Here is an 18,945-nt window from a genome sequence, read left to right on the forward strand (position 1 = left end):
AGAGAGAGAGAAAGAGAGAAAGAGAGAATGGGCTAAATAGAAGAATCTTATATCTTTAGAGAGAATGGTGTACATAGAGGAAATACAAAATTATTCAGTGAATTCTAGAAGGAGAACTTGGAGCCAGAAATGGGGTGAGGAGGATGGAGAAGGCAAAGTATATGAGCCGTGTTCTGAAGAAAAGGCAGGAGGAGTCAAAGGGGTAAGAGGAAATAGATACCAGCATAGTCATAACACCTTGCCTAAGCAGACATGTCAAATGGTTAGAGTCAGGAATTTCTATTCTTTGCTATCAGGAAACTTTTATTCTTCTTGCAACCCAGTTTATCCTTTGTAAGCTTAATTTTTCCCTTTGCATTGATTTTTGGATCTCTTTGCTAAAGAAGAGAACATCTGAGAGGCTGAAAAATTCCATATTGCTCTTTTTTTCTCTTCATACCTTAAGGAAATTAAAAATTTGCATTAATTTGATAACTATAATTGCATACATGGACTTTTCTTCCCCCCATCATAAACAAGAGCCAAAGAATTCATATTCCTCTTTCCAAAACAAGCATTAAAAATCAACCCTTTTCAACTCCCTTAGCACTAGTACTCCCAATCAGAGTTTAGTCATTTCATTTTAAGTGGATTCATTGAATTTATTTTGACTTGTACTGATGATGTAGAAATGTTGATCTAAAAGAGTTATTTCTTATTTTTCTCTTTCTTAATGCCTTTTGAAGTACCATCAACATCTAAAGCCACCGAAAATATCATTTGGACATCAAAGAAGGAGCTAGTCTCTGAGACTAAGGAGGCATATAAAATATACCCTCAGGTAAGACCATAGAACATTCAAGCACTTTATAGTCTTGGGGGAGGGAAGGAGGTAATAAAATAATAATAATAATAATAATAATAATAATAATAATAATAATAATAGCAATGACAGTGCTTTGGGTTTACAAAGTACTTTGATATTATCTAATTTGAACCTGACAACAATCCATTTTATAGATGAAGAAATTGAGGCAGCCTGAGGCTAAAGTGACTTTCATAGGGTCATACACCTAAACTAGTGCCTGAGTCAGGATTTGAACTCAGTTCTTCCCGATTTCAGGTCCAACACTATATTCACTTCACAACTCAAGTCTATGAGCCATTGACTAGAGCAATGGATTAGAGAGAGGAACAACTCAGCAATTTACAGGTTGGATGAATATGAGGATGACATTTAACTTCTCTCAGTCTCAATTTCTTCTTCTATAAAATAAGGTTTATAAATTGTGCCTACTTTACAGGTTTGTTGTGAGGGTTGAATGAGGTAATATATATAAAAATTATTTTCCAAATCTTAAAGTCCTATATAAATGTTACTATTTTTGTTATTATTACTGTTTTATAAAAGATCTAAATTAATTTTTCATAAACACAGAAAGAAAAACATTCATGTGATTTTTTTTTTTAGCCAAAGTAGTCAGGAGAAATGTAAGGTAGGAGGAAGAAGATTGAATTGCAAAATCTCTTTATTTCTCTTTCTGGTCTGGCCACAGGTTTGCTTGCTCTCAACTAGTAACCTGGTCATAGCAGACCTTGTGACCAAGATATCTTTTTTAAGGCATTTCAGAGAAAAAAATAATAGCTTTTTAGAGTGCTGGATCAAAACACTTTTTATAGACCATTGGAGAGAAATTGATTCAGACTCACTCTACAAAGGCAGTATTTCCCTCAGGCTGGGTCTATATTCATCCACATAACAATAAAAGTTTAACCAAATATTTTGAGCAGCAAAAGAAATCTGTCCATCCCCAAGGATTGGAATTGTTTTATAAATAATTCAGACTGAGTTCATTATTTTTCCCCTTAAATGATCTCTATCATTGGTCCCACCATTCATCAGCCTCCCTAGTTCAAAACTGGGAAGGGGGCCAAAGAGATCTCTCCTCTTCAGCTCTCACATTCAGGCATTTCCAATTCCACTTCTGCAATGAGAAATATAATGAAATGGCTCTCTCAGGCTACAAAGAGTTTAGCATCTAATAATTAGAATAATTAGATAAAATAGAAAGCTACCATCCAGTTTGATTTCTTTCCTAGTACACCCCCTTCAGATGATCATACCACTGTTTATCTGCTTCCTGACCTAGTTCCATCCTTATCTGTCCTTCAGCCCAACAGTACTTCCCAATGGTAGCCATGAGGTCACTGGATCATAGTTCTAAATCAGAGATACCTCAGAAATTATCTATTTCAACCGTTTTACAAAGACCAATTGAGGAAATTGCCTAATTATCCACAAGCAAAAAGTGGCAGGGTTTGTATTTGTTTGTTTGGTTTTTTTGCAAGGCAATGGGGTTAAGTGACTTGTCAAAGATTACACAGCTAGTTTAGTATTCTGTGTCTGAGGTCAAATTTGAACTCAAGTCCTCCTGACTCCAGGGCCAGTGCTCTATCCACTGTGCCACCTAGTTGCTTCCAGGATCTGTATTTGAACCCAGGTATAAATTCAGTGCTCTTTCCTGTCTTCCCTCCATTGGATGATGTCTTAGGGTGTCTCTCTTATGGTTTTCAACTGGATTTGCCTTATGTGCCCCTGGAACCAAAATACTAATTATGGAGTCCATCCACTCCTCCCTAATCCCATCTCTACTATTGTTATACAGGCTCTTCTCATTACCTATTTGAGCTATTTCAGTGACCTCCTAACAGGTTTTCTCATCTCTATTTTTTCATCCTTCCAATTCTATATAAAATTATCAAAGTAATCCTCCTTATGTGTAGATATAGTCATGTCATTCTTGGATCAAAAATCTTCAGTAGTGGGGCAGCTAGGTGGAGCAGTGAATAGAGCACCAGTCCAGAGTCAGGAGGACCTGAGTTCAGACTCAAACACTTAATAATTACCTAGCTGTGTGACCTTGGGCAAGTCACTTAACCCCATTGCCTTGCAAAAATCTAAAACAAAACAAAACAAAAAAAATCTTCAGTAGCTCCCAATCTTCATGTTAAATTTATTTGCCTGGTTTTCCTCTATTCCAGTTTATTCTTATGATTCTCCTCTACCTACTCTGTGCTTCAGCCACAAGCTGAACCCATTTGTTGTCATCCTTCTCTTCTCCTCTTCCTCCTCCCCTTTCTTTTCCTTCTCCTCCTTCACCCCCTCCCTATACACCCTGCATTTTCCAACTTAAGGGCTTTCAATTATATTGCACCCTATACCTAGATTGTCCTCCTTTCTCTTCTTCACTTGTCCAATTCCTGCCTATTTTTTTTTAGGCTTTTACAAGGCAAACAAGGTTAAATGGCTTGCCCAAGGCCACACAGCTAGGTAACTATTAAGTGTCAGATTTGAACTCAAGTATCCCTGACTCCAGGGCTGGTGCTCTATTCACTGTGCCACCTAGTCACACCCCCCCAGCTATCTTTTAATACCTATTTCTGATGCCTGTCCTCCACAGAGATCTCCCTGATGGCCATTGTGGGAAAGAATTTCCCCACCAATTTCCCCTTAGTATGGCTCTCTATGAGGTTATGTGTTACCATGAGAAGGGAGGATAGTATAGTGGATAGAGGGATGATCTCCAAGCCAAAAATGACCTGGTTCAAGTCCTCTCTGACCCACTGATAAATCATCTTATCTCTCAATGTTTTAAGCAACTGTATTAAGACTCTAAGTTACATAGGTGTTGACTCATACTGGTAAATGTAATTTCCTTACCAGGGAGTTCATCATATCAGTAACATCATGAGTCTTTCCCCTAAACCCTAGTTCTCTACAAAAGTGCCATTTACTTCTTTACTTCTATTAGACTGTAAATAAGGACAGGTTTGACATCTAAATTTTGTATCTTATTTAGTGCCTTTCACTTAGTATGCCTAGAATAGGCATATATATATATATATATATGTATAAATATATTTATATAATCAGAAGATATCAGTGCTTAATAAATGTTGGATTCCATTCAATTCAATTCAACCTCATACTTGGATTCTAGTTAGATTGTCTCACTTGATAACATGGTAATAAAAACAAAAGGGTTAAACAAGACCCCCCACCTACACACACACACACACACACACACACACACACACACACACACACACACACACACTGGACTATCTGGTCCCCTATAAACTTTTTATTCCAATGTTAAATGCATAATAAAAGTTAGCTCCTTAATAAAACCAAATTATGTTAAAGTTGTAAAATTTTGAAAGTCAGTCAAATTATATTCCTCACATCTAGTTTAAATAATTTTAAAAATTTAACCATCATGGTGTTGCCAGAGGATTGGCTTCACCAATTTAAGATTGAGAGATCTTGAAGGTGAAAGAATTCACATATAGCCCTGGAGTTTAAAAACCTCTCAGGATTTATTATACAAGCCTACAAAGTATACACATTAAAATCCTTATCTCCTCCTGTAGGAACTGCAAGCAGCTTGAGGTCAGGTTAAGTAGCAAAAGACCAGGCCAGGTGCCTGAGGGAAAAAGAACATGAAAAGGAAAAATAGCCAGGAGACCTGGCTGAACCAAATGTGAGAAGGAACAGAAAAACAGTCATAAAGGTTGGCTTAGTCGTGCCACTTGGCATAGATGTCCATAGTTCTCCAGTGGGCCTAGGCTGGAAGCACATGGCACTAGTTTAGGAAGAGAGGGCAAAGGTAGGGTGAAGAGGTGCCTTCTCTTCCCATCTGACTCTACTTCACTTTTTTTTTGCAAGGCAATGGGGTTAAGTGGCTTGCCTAAGGTCACACAGCTAAGTAATTATTAAGTGTCTGAGGCCAGATTTGAACTTAGATACTCCTGACTCCAGGGCCGGTGCTCTATCCACTGTGCCACCTAGCCGCCCCTCTAATGCACTTCTATAGTAGGTTGGCCAAGGTTAGATAGACTGAAAACTGCAAGCTGGAGGAGGAGGGAGGAACCAAGGCCTTTCCCATCTTGATGAATTCACGTTTAATAATAGAGTCACCTTGAACAACAGGGAGTTCCCCAGACAGGCACAGACAATATTTTTCTCTCTACAAAATTTGCTTCCAATTACACCTCATAGGCCCATAACTCTGTATCATATTGAAGGAAATTTGCTTTTGCTCCTAAAGCTGAGGTGTTATTGTTAAAACCTCAAGTTCAGGTCTAGACTGTTTACATAAGAATTTCTTCTTTGGTAGAAAGAGAATGTTGATAATAAGGAAAATCATAGAATTTACCTTGCAAGGTTTTAATAAGTATCAAATGAGATACTTCAAAAACATTTTGTGGGCAGCTAGGTAGCACAGTGGATAGAACATTGGCCCTGGAGTCAGGATGACCTGAGTTCAAATGTAGCCCCAGACACACCTAACTATGTCACACACACACACACACACACACACACACACACACACACACACACAGGAAAACACTTTGCAAACCTTAGCATGCCACACAAATATAGCATCATTATTATTATTATTATTATTATTATTATTATTAATACCCTAACCCAAGTTGAAGCAGTGAGTTGGTCTGCCCCTGTGTACAGATGAAACATAACATGAATATGACATTCAGTGTGAAGAGACTGGGAGGACCCAGGACTAGCCTTGGGTTCTTCCTCTGTCTCCATTCCAGTCAACTAGGGAACATACCCAGATCTCCACAATCCATTTTTTAAAAATATCCTTTTATTTCATCTATTTTCTAATGCACCTCTTTATCTTCTCTTTATGATCAAGTCTTGAAAAGTCTCTAATTCTTCCATTTCTTCAATGACTACTTGCTCCTGCAGTCTGGCTCCATTCTCTCTGTGCCATTTGACAGTCAATCTGTCTTTATGGAAATTCTCTTTTCTCTGAGTTGCAGAGATAGCCACACTCTCCTGCTTCTTGTCCACTTCAGTAGTGGTTCACTTCTATTTCAGATCCTCATTGGAATACTTTGAGATAGCAATTAAAGTCCCTCTCTATAAGAATCCAAAATTCTTACATATAGGAGAGATACCAGTGGGCCTCTAGTACCACCTGTCTCTGATCAAAACTCCATTCTAGCCTCTGGAAATCTGAACTCTTAACACCTAATGTATTAATGACTCCCCTTTCAGCTTCATGTCACCTACCAATTTGACAAACATGCAATCTAGCTATAAGAAATAGTATGGCGCTGTGAATTGTCAGTCTTAAAATCAAGAAGAGATTGGGTCAAGCCATGCCATTAACATATATTAGTTCTGTGATCCTGGACATATTATTTTACTTTTCAATGTCCTCAGTAACTACTTTTTTTTTTAGTTTTTTTTTTTTTTTTTTTTTAGTTTTTGCAAGGCAATGGGGTTAAGTGGCTTGTCCAAGGCCACACAGCTAGGTAATTATTAAGTGTCTGAGGCCGGATTTGAACTCAGGTACTCCTGACTCCAGGGTCAGTGCTCTATCCACTGCACCACCTAGTTGTCCCCCTCAGTAACTTCTTAAGACTCAATTATATAAAGGTGTTGTGGGCCTGCATAAATAAATAAAGAGAGCTCCCATATGAAAAGACTTTGTCAAATATTTTACTAAATCTTAAGTCTATCGTGTTTATAGCATTCCTCTGATCTAGCTGGCTGTCAAGTTCATCAAAAAGAAGAAATGAAGTTAGTCTGGTTTGGCTATTTCTTGGCTAGGCCCATCCTTTTAATAATCAGTTTCCTTTTCTAAGTATTATACGAGTCATCAAATTCTGAGTAGGATTTCACCAGCTTTAGAAGTTAAGCTCATTCATTTTTTTTTTTTTTGTGATTTGCAGCATGGCCCTCTCTTGCCTTTAAAAACAAAACTGAAACATTAATTCTTTTCTGAAGTTCTTTTCTGATATTTTTACCAGTTCTTGCCCTCAAGGAGCTCCCAATTTAATGTTCTGCCACCTTCATCTCTGGTAAAGTTATTTTCCAGGTATCAGTAAACAAGTGAGAAACCAGCCAACCTTTAAGTGAATGGAGATTTTTTATTTTTTTTTTGTCTTTGCTATAGAAACTAATCCAGTCATACCCTCTCCTTAAATTCACAACCACAGACATCTTCAGGAACTGAAAGGAAAAAAATTGAGAACTCATTAAACATAATCAGAGTTTACATTTCAAAAGCACTTCCCTACAATAACCCTATGAGGTAGATAATGTGGATCCAGAGTTTACTCCATTTTGAGAATCATTCCATTTTATTCAAACATATGTGTCTATACTCTCCCATTAGTGCTTGCAGTTCAAGTGATCACAAATAGTATGCACCATGGTATCCTATTGTAAACCTGTTCAAAGAAACAGCTTAGTTTCCTACATTCTTTTGCAAAAACTCCTAATCCTGATCTGGACAAAATAATTATTTTACCAGATCAGCCTCAAGTTCCAGCATCAGAGACTTAACCAATCAATTTTTTTTCCTCCTCCTCTACCATGTTCCTCACTCCTTGAAACTTAGATAAACTTTTATGCTGTTCTTTTGGGGTAACTTTGGTTCTTCAGGTGAGACTACTCTGCTGGTAAATTCAGTAAGTCCTAGTTGGTCCATATTATGTTCCCATTCCCAATATCAACCAATCTGAGTGTTATTACCTTCCTTCTGTAGTGCAGGACCAATAATAGATCTGGAATTTGAGTCTTAGTCTTTAACTGTGAGGTTGGTTGGGTAGTTCACCCAGGGTCATCCAGTGTTTCTGAGATGGAACTTAAATTTGGATCTTTCTTACTCTGAGGCCAACTCTCCAACTCCTATTCCAGAGTGAGGTTGTAACTACCATATTCATCACCAATGAAAAGACTCTTGTTCAGTGGTGGAATATTGCAGAGAATGGTCCACTCAGTCACTGATCCTCTGGGTTCAGATGCATGAGAAATCAGGGCAGCCAGGACCTGAAACAGATGCCATTCTAAAGGAAATGTATTGGGTTTGGAGGCAGAGGACCTGCAACTTACTACCTATTGATCTCGCTATAAAAAGAAGGGGTTGGTCTAGACACTCTCTGAGATCACTTTTAGCTCTAAATCTATGACCCTTTGGGTCTAAGAAAGTCACTTTCTCAGATCCTCAAAGCCAGGAACCCCAGCAACAGACAACTGAGCCCAGAACTGAGATCAACCTTGTCATTAGATAATTACAATAACAAGCATAATGGTTTGTTGTCAATCCTAAACTCATTAGAAAACTGTTTCCATAAAATAGAGGCAGTACTATGAGTAAAGTTATTACTCTGCGACTTGTTGAACCAGTTGGTCACATCTGAGATCAAGTTTGCATTTTTAAAAATCTTTTTCTTATTCTTTTCTCTTCTTACTTTCCCTTCAAACATTCCTGGATAGACCTCCACAGCTTTGGCAGTATCACACTTCTGATAGATTGCATAGGATAAATCTATCAGACTTTAACTCTTTTGCTTCACTACCAACTGTTTCCATGAAATACTACAAAGCATCCATTACTCTAACTATATCTAAAGATCTAGATGGATTGGCTTCTAATTGCTTTAAGCTAGGTATTCCTAACTTTTTCAGTGCCGTGGATTTCTCTGGCTCTCTAGTAAAGCCCATGGACCACATCTCAGAATAATGTTTGTGGAAAGTATAAAATAAAATATATAATGATCACCCAGGAAATAAATTATATTGAACTAGTTATCAAAAATGTTTGTTTACAACCCCCCAAGCTAAAAATCCTTGCATTTTAAAAATGGAGTGAAACTGAGAAGTCAAAAAAGATGCTAGCTACAATATATGCCCTGTGTATCCATTCCAGTGATGATCAGAATTAAGTTAATTCAAATTTTAGTTAATTTAGCCTACTTTAAAAGACTAATATCAGAAATTACAGCATAGTGTAAAAGAAAAAAACTCTGGATTGTATAATAGGAGTTCTAGGATTCAGGTGTCATTATCACTAGCCATGTTACCACAAGCAAGTTTCAACCTCTCTGAGTCTCAAGTACCTCATTTGTAAAAAGTAGAAAATATTATGTTTCTACTTAGAATTATAATTTTAAAGCTGAAGGGACTCAAAGATATACTTCCCCATTCCTTTCTATCATATAAAAAAAGCTATTGAACATAAAATTTTGCCTATTCAGATGAAAAGGGATACAAATCTTAGTTTTTCAAATCTCAAATGAATTTAGGGCAGAATAATAAGCCCTGAACTTAGAATCAGAAGACATCTCAACAAAACATTAGTTATGTGACAAGGTGGCAAAACATCTCATGTTAGGATTGAACAAAATGATCTCTTAAATGTATGAAATTACAAGCAGATTTATAAAAAGGAAAGGAAAAAAAAGAGAAGTTTCACTATTTAGAAAACAAATACAACACTATTACGGCAAATCTAACAATACTATTATGGAACCTTATTTCCTAAATTATAAGCAAGTATGTGGCCCAGTGGCTAGCAGGCTGAACCTGGAGACCAGAAGAAATGAGTTGAAAATAGGCCTGGAGCTTACTAAATTTGTGACCCTGGGCAAGTCACTTTAACTCTGTTTGCCTTAATCTTGGACAAGGAAATGGTAAACATTTGCCAAGAAAATCCCACAAATAGCATTTCTTTGCTATGGATTCAACATGAATAGGACACGACTGAACAACAACACATCCCAAACTACTGATACCTTACCTTATTCCCTCTTTCAAACCTCTTACCTAAGAATACCTTCCTTCACGTAGAAAAAAATCATCATGTGCTATAAGTTCCATGCAGGATAAATCACAGATAACATTCTATAGAGCTTTTCTGCAGTTGTTCAGTCATGTTTGACTCTGTGACCTTCATCTTAAGGATGAGGAAACTGAGACAAACAGGGTTAAATGACTTAAACAGTTACACAAGCATGTGTCTGAGCCTGGACTCCAGGTCCAGAACTCAATCCACTGTACCACCATACTGCTCTTATCACAATACCATCCTGTTCACTATATTCCACTAATGACCTATTACCTCTAGAATCAAATATTATTTCATCACTATGTCATCTTTTCAAAATTATTTTGGAAGTTTTATAGTATATATAATGATTAATACAACAGTCTATTTGTATAAGCCATAACTCAATATTCATACCAAAGAAGTTTGGAGAACTTTGGTTTAGATAATTACTTGTATATGAAAAGGACTTATCAGAGAACTATTAGAACTTTAGCTCCACAAAAGCTTATAGGAGACTTCTGATCTAACATCTTTGATTAATAGATGAGGAGAAAGAATCCTGGGAACAAGAGACTTTCTAAAGTCACACAGCAAAGTATTGGCAAAGCCAGGACTAGTATGGTCTTTTTCTTTTTTTCCCATCACTACACCATACTACCTGTAGCAATTTGATAATTCTCAAAAAGATTTCTGGGTTCACTGAGGGAAAATTTTCTTTAAAGAATAATCTTTAGGGTGGCTAGGTGGCGTAGTGGATAAAGTACTGGCCTTGGAGTCAGGAGTACCTGGGTTCAAATCCGGTCTCAGACACTTAATAATTACCTGGCTGTGTGGCCTTGGGCAAGCTACTTAACTCCATTTGCCTTGCAAAAAAAATAAAAACCTAAAAAAAATAAAGAATAATCTTTGAGGGTAGCTAGGTGGCACAGTGGATAAAGCACCAGCCCTGGAGTCAGGAGTACTTGGGTTCAAATCTGGTCTCAGACACTTAATAATTACCTAGCCATGTGGCCTTGGGCAAGCCACTTAACCCCATTGCCTTGCAAAAAACCTAAAAAAAATAATCTTTGAATTTTGGGGGGCAGAGCCAAGATGGCAACAGAAGAGCCTCTCTTAGGTGATCTCACCATAATATTTCAAAAATCATAAAATTATGATTCTAACTAAATTTTCAAGAGAAAAAACCAACAGAAAGATCCAGTGAGGCAGTTCTCCAGACTAAGGTAACCTGGAAAATAGTGGAAAGGCTACACTCCACAGGTTTAGAGGGGCAGCCCACCAGAGTGAAGGAACTTCAGCCTCCTGGAGGCAGCACCAGGGCACATGGGAGCCACGGCTCACGGCAGTGGGGGCAGTTTCCTGATCTACATCCTGGGGAGCAATGGGCACAACTTGGAAGATCGGCAGGGGACCTCTGCCAGAGTGAGCTGTGAAGCACAGCCCTCAAGGCATTCAGCAAGCAATGTGGCTGTGGCAGCCCAGATCCAGGAATGGAAGCAGGCAGAGCCAGTAAGCAGTCAACTGAGCCTTGAGTGCTCAGCCTACCAAAGATAAGGGAGTGGAGAGAGAGACTTCTGAGGTCTGTCTTTTGCACCTGGAACAGGACTCTGGGGCTCTAACCACATTCAGATCCTGACCACAGTCTAGGCCCCCCATAGAACAGCAGAGCCCCTCTCCAACTTCAGCCCCATGACAGAGGGATGCATTTGTGGTCATTCACAGACCAAGAGGGATGACAGACCTTCACACACTGAGATCCTTGTGGGGGGTGTCCCAATAATACTCAGAAGCTCAGGAAGCACCCCAAAACCACACAAAGGTTGGAGAAATGAGTAAACAGAGAAAAAAGGAACGCCATAGAGAAATGCATTGCCTATGATCCCAAGAAGGATCAAAATACTCAATCTGAAGATGAGGAAGTACAAGCTTCTGCATCTAAAGACTACAAGAAAAAATGGAAATTGGGCTCAGGCTATGACAGAGCTCAAAAAAGATTTTGAAAATCAAGTAAGAGAAATAGAAGAAAAATTGGAAAAACATGAAAAAGAAGTCAGCAGCTTAGTCAAGGGGATCCAAAAAAATGCTAAAGAAAATAATGTGTTAAAAACCAGCATAAATCAAATGGATAAAACAGTTCAAAAAAGTTATTGAGGAGAAGAACGCTTTAAAAAGCAGAATTGGCCAGATGTAAAAAAGAGATAAGAAAGCTCTCTGAGGAAAACAAATACTTCAGATCTATAATGGAGCTAAAGGAAGCTGTGACTTTACGAGAAGTCAAGACAGAATACTTCAACACTAAAAGAATGAAAAAATTAGAAGAAAATGTGACACATCTCATTGAAAAAACAACTGATCTGGAAAATAGATTCAGGAAAGATAATTTAAAAATTGTTGGGATACCTGGAAGTCATGATCAGGAAAAGAGCCTTGACCTCATTTTTAAAGAATTCCTACAGGAAAATTGCCCAGATATCCTAGAAGCAGAGGGCAAAATAGAAATTGAGAGAATCCATCAATCTCCCCCAGAAAGAGATCCAAAAAATAAAAAAACCCAGGAATATTATAGCCAAGTTCCAGAACTCCCAAGTCAAAGAGAAAATATTACAAGCAGCCCAAAGGACACAATTCAAATATCATGGAGCTGCAGTCAGGATCACACAGGACTTAGCAGCAACTGCACTAAGGGCTTGTAGGACTTGGAATATAATATTCTGGAAGGCAAAAGAGCTTGGAATACAACTGAGAATCAACTACCCAACAAAACTGAGCATCCTCTTCCGGGGAAAAATGGACTTTCAATGAACCAGGGGAATTTAAATTGTTCCTGTTGAAACAACCAGAGCTGAACAGAAAGTTTGATCTTCAAATATAGGACTTAGGTGAAGCATAGAGAGTAGAGGAGAAGGGGAAAATATGCGGGACTTAATGATGATGAACTGCATGTATTCCTGCATAGAAAAATGATACTGATGATACTCATATGAACCTTTTCATTTAATATAGAAGGTAGAAGGGGCTTTTATAAATGAAGCACAGAAGAGAGCTGAATTTGAAAATATAATATATTGTAAAAATGGAGTCAATGGCTAAAAAGGAAATATAATGGGTATGAGAGAAAGGAGAGTTGGAATAGGCTAAGATATTTCATATGATAAGATTTTTTATTATTGCAATGAGGTATTGCAATGATATGGAAGGGAGGAAGGCAAGAGGGAATGAGGGAATCTTCACTCTCATCAGAGGTGGCTTGGAAAGGAAATAGCATATATAGTCAATGGGGTATAGACAACTAGAGTAAAAAGGAGAGAAGGGGGACAGGGGAAGGGGGGGATGTGAGTGATGGAGGAGAGGGTGGACTGTGGGGGAGAGTGGTCAGATTTTTTCTTTTTTACTTCTTGCAAGGGGCTGGGATTGGATGACCTGTCCAGGACCACAGGGCCAGGTGGTTACTAGGGCTAAGGGGTGGTATGTGATCTCAGGGCCTCTTGGCCCCAGGGCTGGTGAGCAGTCTGCTGCAGCACTCAGCTACCCTACAGCACATTTAAGAAGAGGAACAGAGTGAAATGAGAGAGAATATATAGTGTATGGTAGTGGGGAGGTATGAATTGAGGGAGTTGTGATCAGCAATGGAAACAATGTAAAAATATGGAAATAGCTTTTGTGATGGATTTATCATAAAGAATGTGATCCATCCACAACAGAGCTGGTGATATTGGAACACAGACTGAAGCACATTTTTTATTTTTTTATCTTTATTTTTTCTCTTTACTTTATTGCTCATGAGAGTCTATATTTTTGGGAGGGAGGAAGTATTATGTTTACTCTTAAACAAGAATATCTTAGTAATGTATAAAAAACATCATTTGTATAAAAATAAAAAAGAATAATCTTCTTTCTCTCTCATCGCATTCAATTTGGATCAATGTATACCATGGAAACAATGTAAAGACTAGCAAAATGCCTTCTGTAAAGGGTGAGGGGAGGGAAGTAAGATTAGGGGGAAAATTGTAAAACTCAAAATAAATAAAAATCTTTAAGTACAAAAAAAAAGAATAATCTTCAGGGGCAGAGCCAAGAGGGCAGCATGAGGGCAGAAATTCCTAGAAACTCATTCCACCCAAAACTCTAAAAGCTGTCAAGTTATGACTCTAACCAAAATTTAGAGGGGCAGAACCCACAGAAAGACTGAGTGATATAATTTCCTAGTCCAAGACAACTTAGAAGATCCACAGGAAAGGTCTGTTTCACTGGGACTGGGGACTGGAAAGAGCCACAGAGGGGTTGCACCCCCAGAGTGCAGTCAGCTGGAGCAAACCTGCTCCATCCTTCCAGGAATAACCCTCAGGGCACCTGGGTCCTTGGAGCACCTGGGTCTGTGGCAGAGGGGGTGGTTTCTAGACCTCTTGGCCCAGGGATCATGGGAACAGATGCAGGGGTGATGAGAGAACTCTGCTGCACCAGAGTGAGAGCAGAGCACTGGCCTTAGAGCAGCCCTGCGATGAGAACCTACAGTGGGAATCAGCAGAGTCACCCAGCACTTCTAGAGCACCCAGACCACAGATGGTAAGGGGGTCAGGTGAGAGACTGCAGAGATCTTGCTCTCACTGGGGCAGAACTCTATTGTTTACCCACACTCAGATCCAGGTTGCAGTGTGGAGCCCCATAATACCATAGCAGAGCAGAGTCCCTCCTCAAAGTTCCAGGACAGAAGGGAGGGCCTGTGGTCATCCACAAAGCAGAGCATAGGCCAAAGAGCAGTCAGAGCCTCTAATAAGACCTTGGAGGAATTAAGATCCCTATGGGGTGTCCCATAATGCCCCCAAAGCTTTGGAAGTGTGATAAATCAGGCATAGGTTGAGGAAATGAGAAAACAACAGAAAAAGAAGAATCTAACCATAGAAAATTTCTTTGGTCCCTGGAGGATCAAAATACAGATCAGAAGATGACAGAGTAGAAGCTTCTGTATCCAAAACCACCAAGAGAAATAGGAAATGGTTTCAGTCAATAGAAGAGCTCAAAAAAGATTTAAAAAATCAAGTAAGGGAGGTAGAGGAAAAACTGGGAAGAGAAATGAGAATGATGTAGGCAAATCATGAAAACCAAGTCAATAGCTTCGTGAAGAGGATATAAAAACTACTGAAGAAAATAACATGTTAAAAACCAGTTTAGGCCAAATGGAAAAAACAACCCAAAAGGACAAAGGAGAAGAATGCTGGAAAAGGAGACAAAAAAGCTCTCTGAAGAAAATAACTTCTTCAAATGTAGAATGGAACTAAAGGAAGCTGATGACTTTGTGAGAAATCAAGAAACAATAAAACAATACCAAAAGAATAAAACATTAGAAGAAAATGTGAACTATTTCATTGGAAAAATAGATACTAGAAAATGACCTAGAAAACAGATCCAGAAGAGATAATTTAAAAATTATCGGGATACCTGAAAGTCATGACCAGGAAAAGAGCTTAGACTTTATTTTTCAAGAAACAATACAGCAAAAGTTCCCTGAGGTCCTAGAAACAGAGTAAAATAGAAATTGAGGGAATTCACCAATCACCTCCTGAAAGAGATTAAACTTCCAGGAATATTATAGCCAAATTCCAAAACTCCCAAGTCAAAGAGAATATACTAAAAGCTGCCAGAAACAAACAGTTCAACTTCTGAGGCACTACAGAAAGGATTATGTAGGATTTGGCAGTGCCTACATTAAGGGCTTGCAAGACTTTGAATATAATATTCTGGAAAGCAAAAGAGCTTGGTTTACAACTGAGAATCCACTACACAACAAAAACTGAACATCCTCTTTCAGGGGAAAAGATAAACTTTCAATGAAACAGGAAACTTTCAAACTTTCCTATTGAAACAACCAGAGCTGAACAGAAAGTTTGATCCCAAAGTACGGGACTCAGGTGAACCATAGAGAGGGTGGATAAGAAGGACTAACTATGAGGCACTTAATGATGTTGAACTGTGTGTATCCCTGCATGGGAACTCATATGAACCTTCTCATTTATAAGAGAGGTTAGAAGAAGTATATATAAGGGACAGGAAGATAATGAATATAATGGTATAATATAGTATAAAGATGGAGTCAATGGGTGATAAGGGAAAGTACTGGGAGGAAGGGAAAGGAGAAGAAGGAGCTAAGACATTTCATACAAAAGAGTCAAGAAAAAGTTTTTGCAAGAGTGAAAGAGAGGAAGGCAAGGGAGAATGAGGGCACCTTCATTCTCATCAGAAGTGCCTCAGAAAGGAAATAACATACACACTTAATAGTGTATAGAAATCTATCTTACACTAGAGAAAAATTAGAAGAAAGGGATGGGAGAAGGGGGATGGGGGGACTAGGTGATAGGAAAGGGAAGATCAAGGGATAGGCTAAACAGATACAACACACTTCTGAGCAGATACAGGGTGAAAGAAGAGAGAGAATGGGGAGTTATAGGATGGAGGGAAATACAGCTAATAATAGCAACTGTGAGAAAAGATATCAAAGCAACTTCTCTGGTAGACTTAAGATAAAGAAGACAACTCATCCCAGAGACAGAGCTGTTGGAATCTGAACAAAGACTGAAGTACATTTTTTTTTCTCTCTCACTATTCTTGAGTTTTCTCTATCTTTCTGGGGAGGGGAGAGGGGAGGTTTATGTTTACTTTCACAAGATTGTTGTAATAATATAAAAAAACCATAAAAGAAAAAAGAATGCATCTTCTTTAAAAGGAACAGAGCAACTCCCACACTAAGAAGTAATATTTATTCCATAGCTAATTTCTTGATAACAATCTGTAGTATAATTTGCTTCCTTTGAGAAATTTAAAAAAACAAAAGAAAACAAAAGTAAAACTGGTACAGTAGATGAAACAGTAAAGCACCACTTCTAAAGAGTCTGACTTTTTGCTTTGTAGGAGAACATGCAGGCATCATCATCTACAAGTACATATCACACTATAATCCAGTGCATAGTGAAAGATTTGATCGATCAAGAAAGAAAGGCAGACCAGGATTTTGTCACGCCTCACTCTGATGTAAAAAAAGGTCATAAGAAGTCTGCCAAAAAGTAAGTGGATGAGGACATTTCACATTATTATTCAAGGTGTCAGGTCAGGCTATAAGCTAAAGTTGAAATGTGAATGACTAGGGTTGGCATAACAGTATCTGGAAACCCAGGTAGGCAGCCAGCCCAAGTCAAACCCTGGAAGGTCTCAGCTCACCCATAACTATTCAGTGAAAGCCAAGGGAAGTTATGTGTCAGAACCAGGTGAGTTGCAAAGATACAGAAAAGCACACCATGCAAGGTAAAGGAGCAAGCACAATGTGTATATCAGAAAATGAGGCTTTGGAAGGAAAAGAACACTAATAAATAGGGAGGCAGCCTCAAAAATAGAGATCAAGATCCCCCCCAAGAACAGGGTAAGTCACTAGTTAGGAATGCAGTCAAAGAATCATCAAGGTTAAGAAATTCAAAGAGTGAGCAAAAGAGATCAGAAACCCTGAAAAGGGTGGGTAGGTAGAAATAAGGAGGTATCAGGGATTCAACTACTATTTTCCAACCTGTTGCTTACACACAAACTATTTTTGTAAGCATTTTAATTATTGTTTATTTATTTTAAACATTCTTTGTGTTTTAAATTTTGATATCCAAATTCTCTCCTTCCTCTTTCTACTACCCCACTCTCTAAGAAAGTAAACAATAAATAAATATTTAAAAAAAAAGAAAAATAAAGTGAGAAAATTATACTGCAATTTGTTCTGCAATTCCCCAATTGATAGGCATCCCCTCAATTTCCAATTCTTTGCTACTAAAAAAAGAGCTGCTATAAATATTTGTACATAGAAGCCCTTTTCCTTTTCCTTTGTTTGGGAAATATAATATAGTCAAAATAATCCATTTTGCAATTTATAATGTATTCTATTTCTTGTTTGGTCATAAATTTCTCCCTTTTCCATAAATCTGATAAAGTATTTCTTGAACTGTTCATTGGTCTATAATATCACCCTTTATGTCTAAATCCTGTACATTTTGACCTTATTTGGGTATAGAATATGAGATGTGAGTCTTTGCCTAGTTTTTGCCATTCTATTTTCCAATTGTCCCATCAATTTTTATTGAATAGTGAATTCTTATCCCAGAAGCTAATGACTTTGGGATTGTCAAACAATAGATTAATTACTATAGTCATTTTACTACTGTTTCTTTTGAACCTATCATAATTCACTGGTCCATTACTCTTATTTAAGCAGTACCAGGCAGTTTTGATAACTACTGCTTTAGTTTTAGAACAGGCAGAGCTACCTTCTTTTACATTTTTTTTCCATCATTTCCATTGCTATTCTTGATCTTTTGGTGCTCCAATTGAATTTTGTTACTATTTTGTTACTATTTTCTGGCTCAGTAAAATATTTGGTAGTTTGATCGGTATGGCACTAAATAAGTAATTTAATTTTGGTAGAAATGTCATTTTTATTATTTTAACTCAACTTAACTGTAAGCAATTGACATTTTTCCAATTGTTTAGCTCTGACTGAACTTGGGTGAGAAATGCTTTGTAATTGTGTTTACCTTCTTATCTTCTTGTTTATTTGTGGTTAGAATTTACCTAGCTCTGAGGGAAATTGAAATCCCCCATTAATATAGTTTTGGTATCTATATCTCCTTGTAATTAGTTCAGTTTCGATGCTATACCACTAGGTTATATATGTTTAATAATGATATAACTTCATTGCTCTATGGTGCTTTTTAAGAAGATATAATTTCTTTCTGTATCCCTTTTTCTTTTTTTTTAGGTTTTTTTTTAGTTTTTTTGTAAGGCAAATGACCCAAGGCCACACAGCTAGGTAATTATTAAATGTCTGAGATCATATTTGAACTCAGGTACACCTGACTCCAAGGCTGGTGCTCACCCCCTCCTTATCCCTTTTAATGAGATCTATTTTTGCTTTTGCTTTGTCTTAGATCAGAATTGATATTGCTGATTCTTTTACTTCCACTGAAGCATAATAAATATTGCTCCAGCCTTTTATTTCTATTTCTTAACCAGTACCAGGCAATTTTGATGCCTGTCATTTTATAGCATAGTTTTATCTTTTTTAGGGTTTCTTTTTGGTAAGGCAATGGGGTTAAGTGACTTGCCCAAGGTCATACAGCTAGGTAATTATTAAGTGTCTGAGGCTGGATTTAAACTCAGGTCCTCCTGACTCCAGGGCTGGTGCTCTATTCACTGTGCCACCCTAGCTGCCCCACTATAATACAGTTTTAGATCTGTTACAGCTAGACCATCTTCCTTTACAATTTTTTCATCAGTTTCTTTGATATTC

At 37.8% G+C, this 18,945-nt stretch overlaps 1 protein-coding gene across 3 annotated transcripts in view; it reads left to right on the forward strand.

Annotated features, from left to right (window-relative positions):
* ERICH6B (glutamate rich 6B) overlaps positions 1 to 18,945 on the forward strand; it is a 110,503-nt gene that overhangs the window by 53,369 nt on the left and 38,189 nt on the right. For all 3 annotated transcript variants that reach the window (XM_074191695.1, XM_074191696.1, XM_074191697.1), the window contains 2 exons: positions 726 to 820; positions 16,536 to 16,687. In XM_074191695.1, the coding sequence (XP_074047796.1) occupies positions 726 to 820; positions 16,536 to 16,687 (247 nt within the window). The remainder of the gene's footprint in view (positions 1 to 725; positions 821 to 16,535; positions 16,688 to 18,945) is intronic.

The sequence above is a fragment of the Macrotis lagotis genome, chromosome 6, assembly GCF_037893015.1.
Source record: "Macrotis lagotis isolate mMagLag1 chromosome 6, bilby.v1.9.chrom.fasta, whole genome shotgun sequence".
Taxonomy (NCBI): Eukaryota; Metazoa; Chordata; class Mammalia; order Peramelemorphia; family Peramelidae; genus Macrotis; species Macrotis lagotis.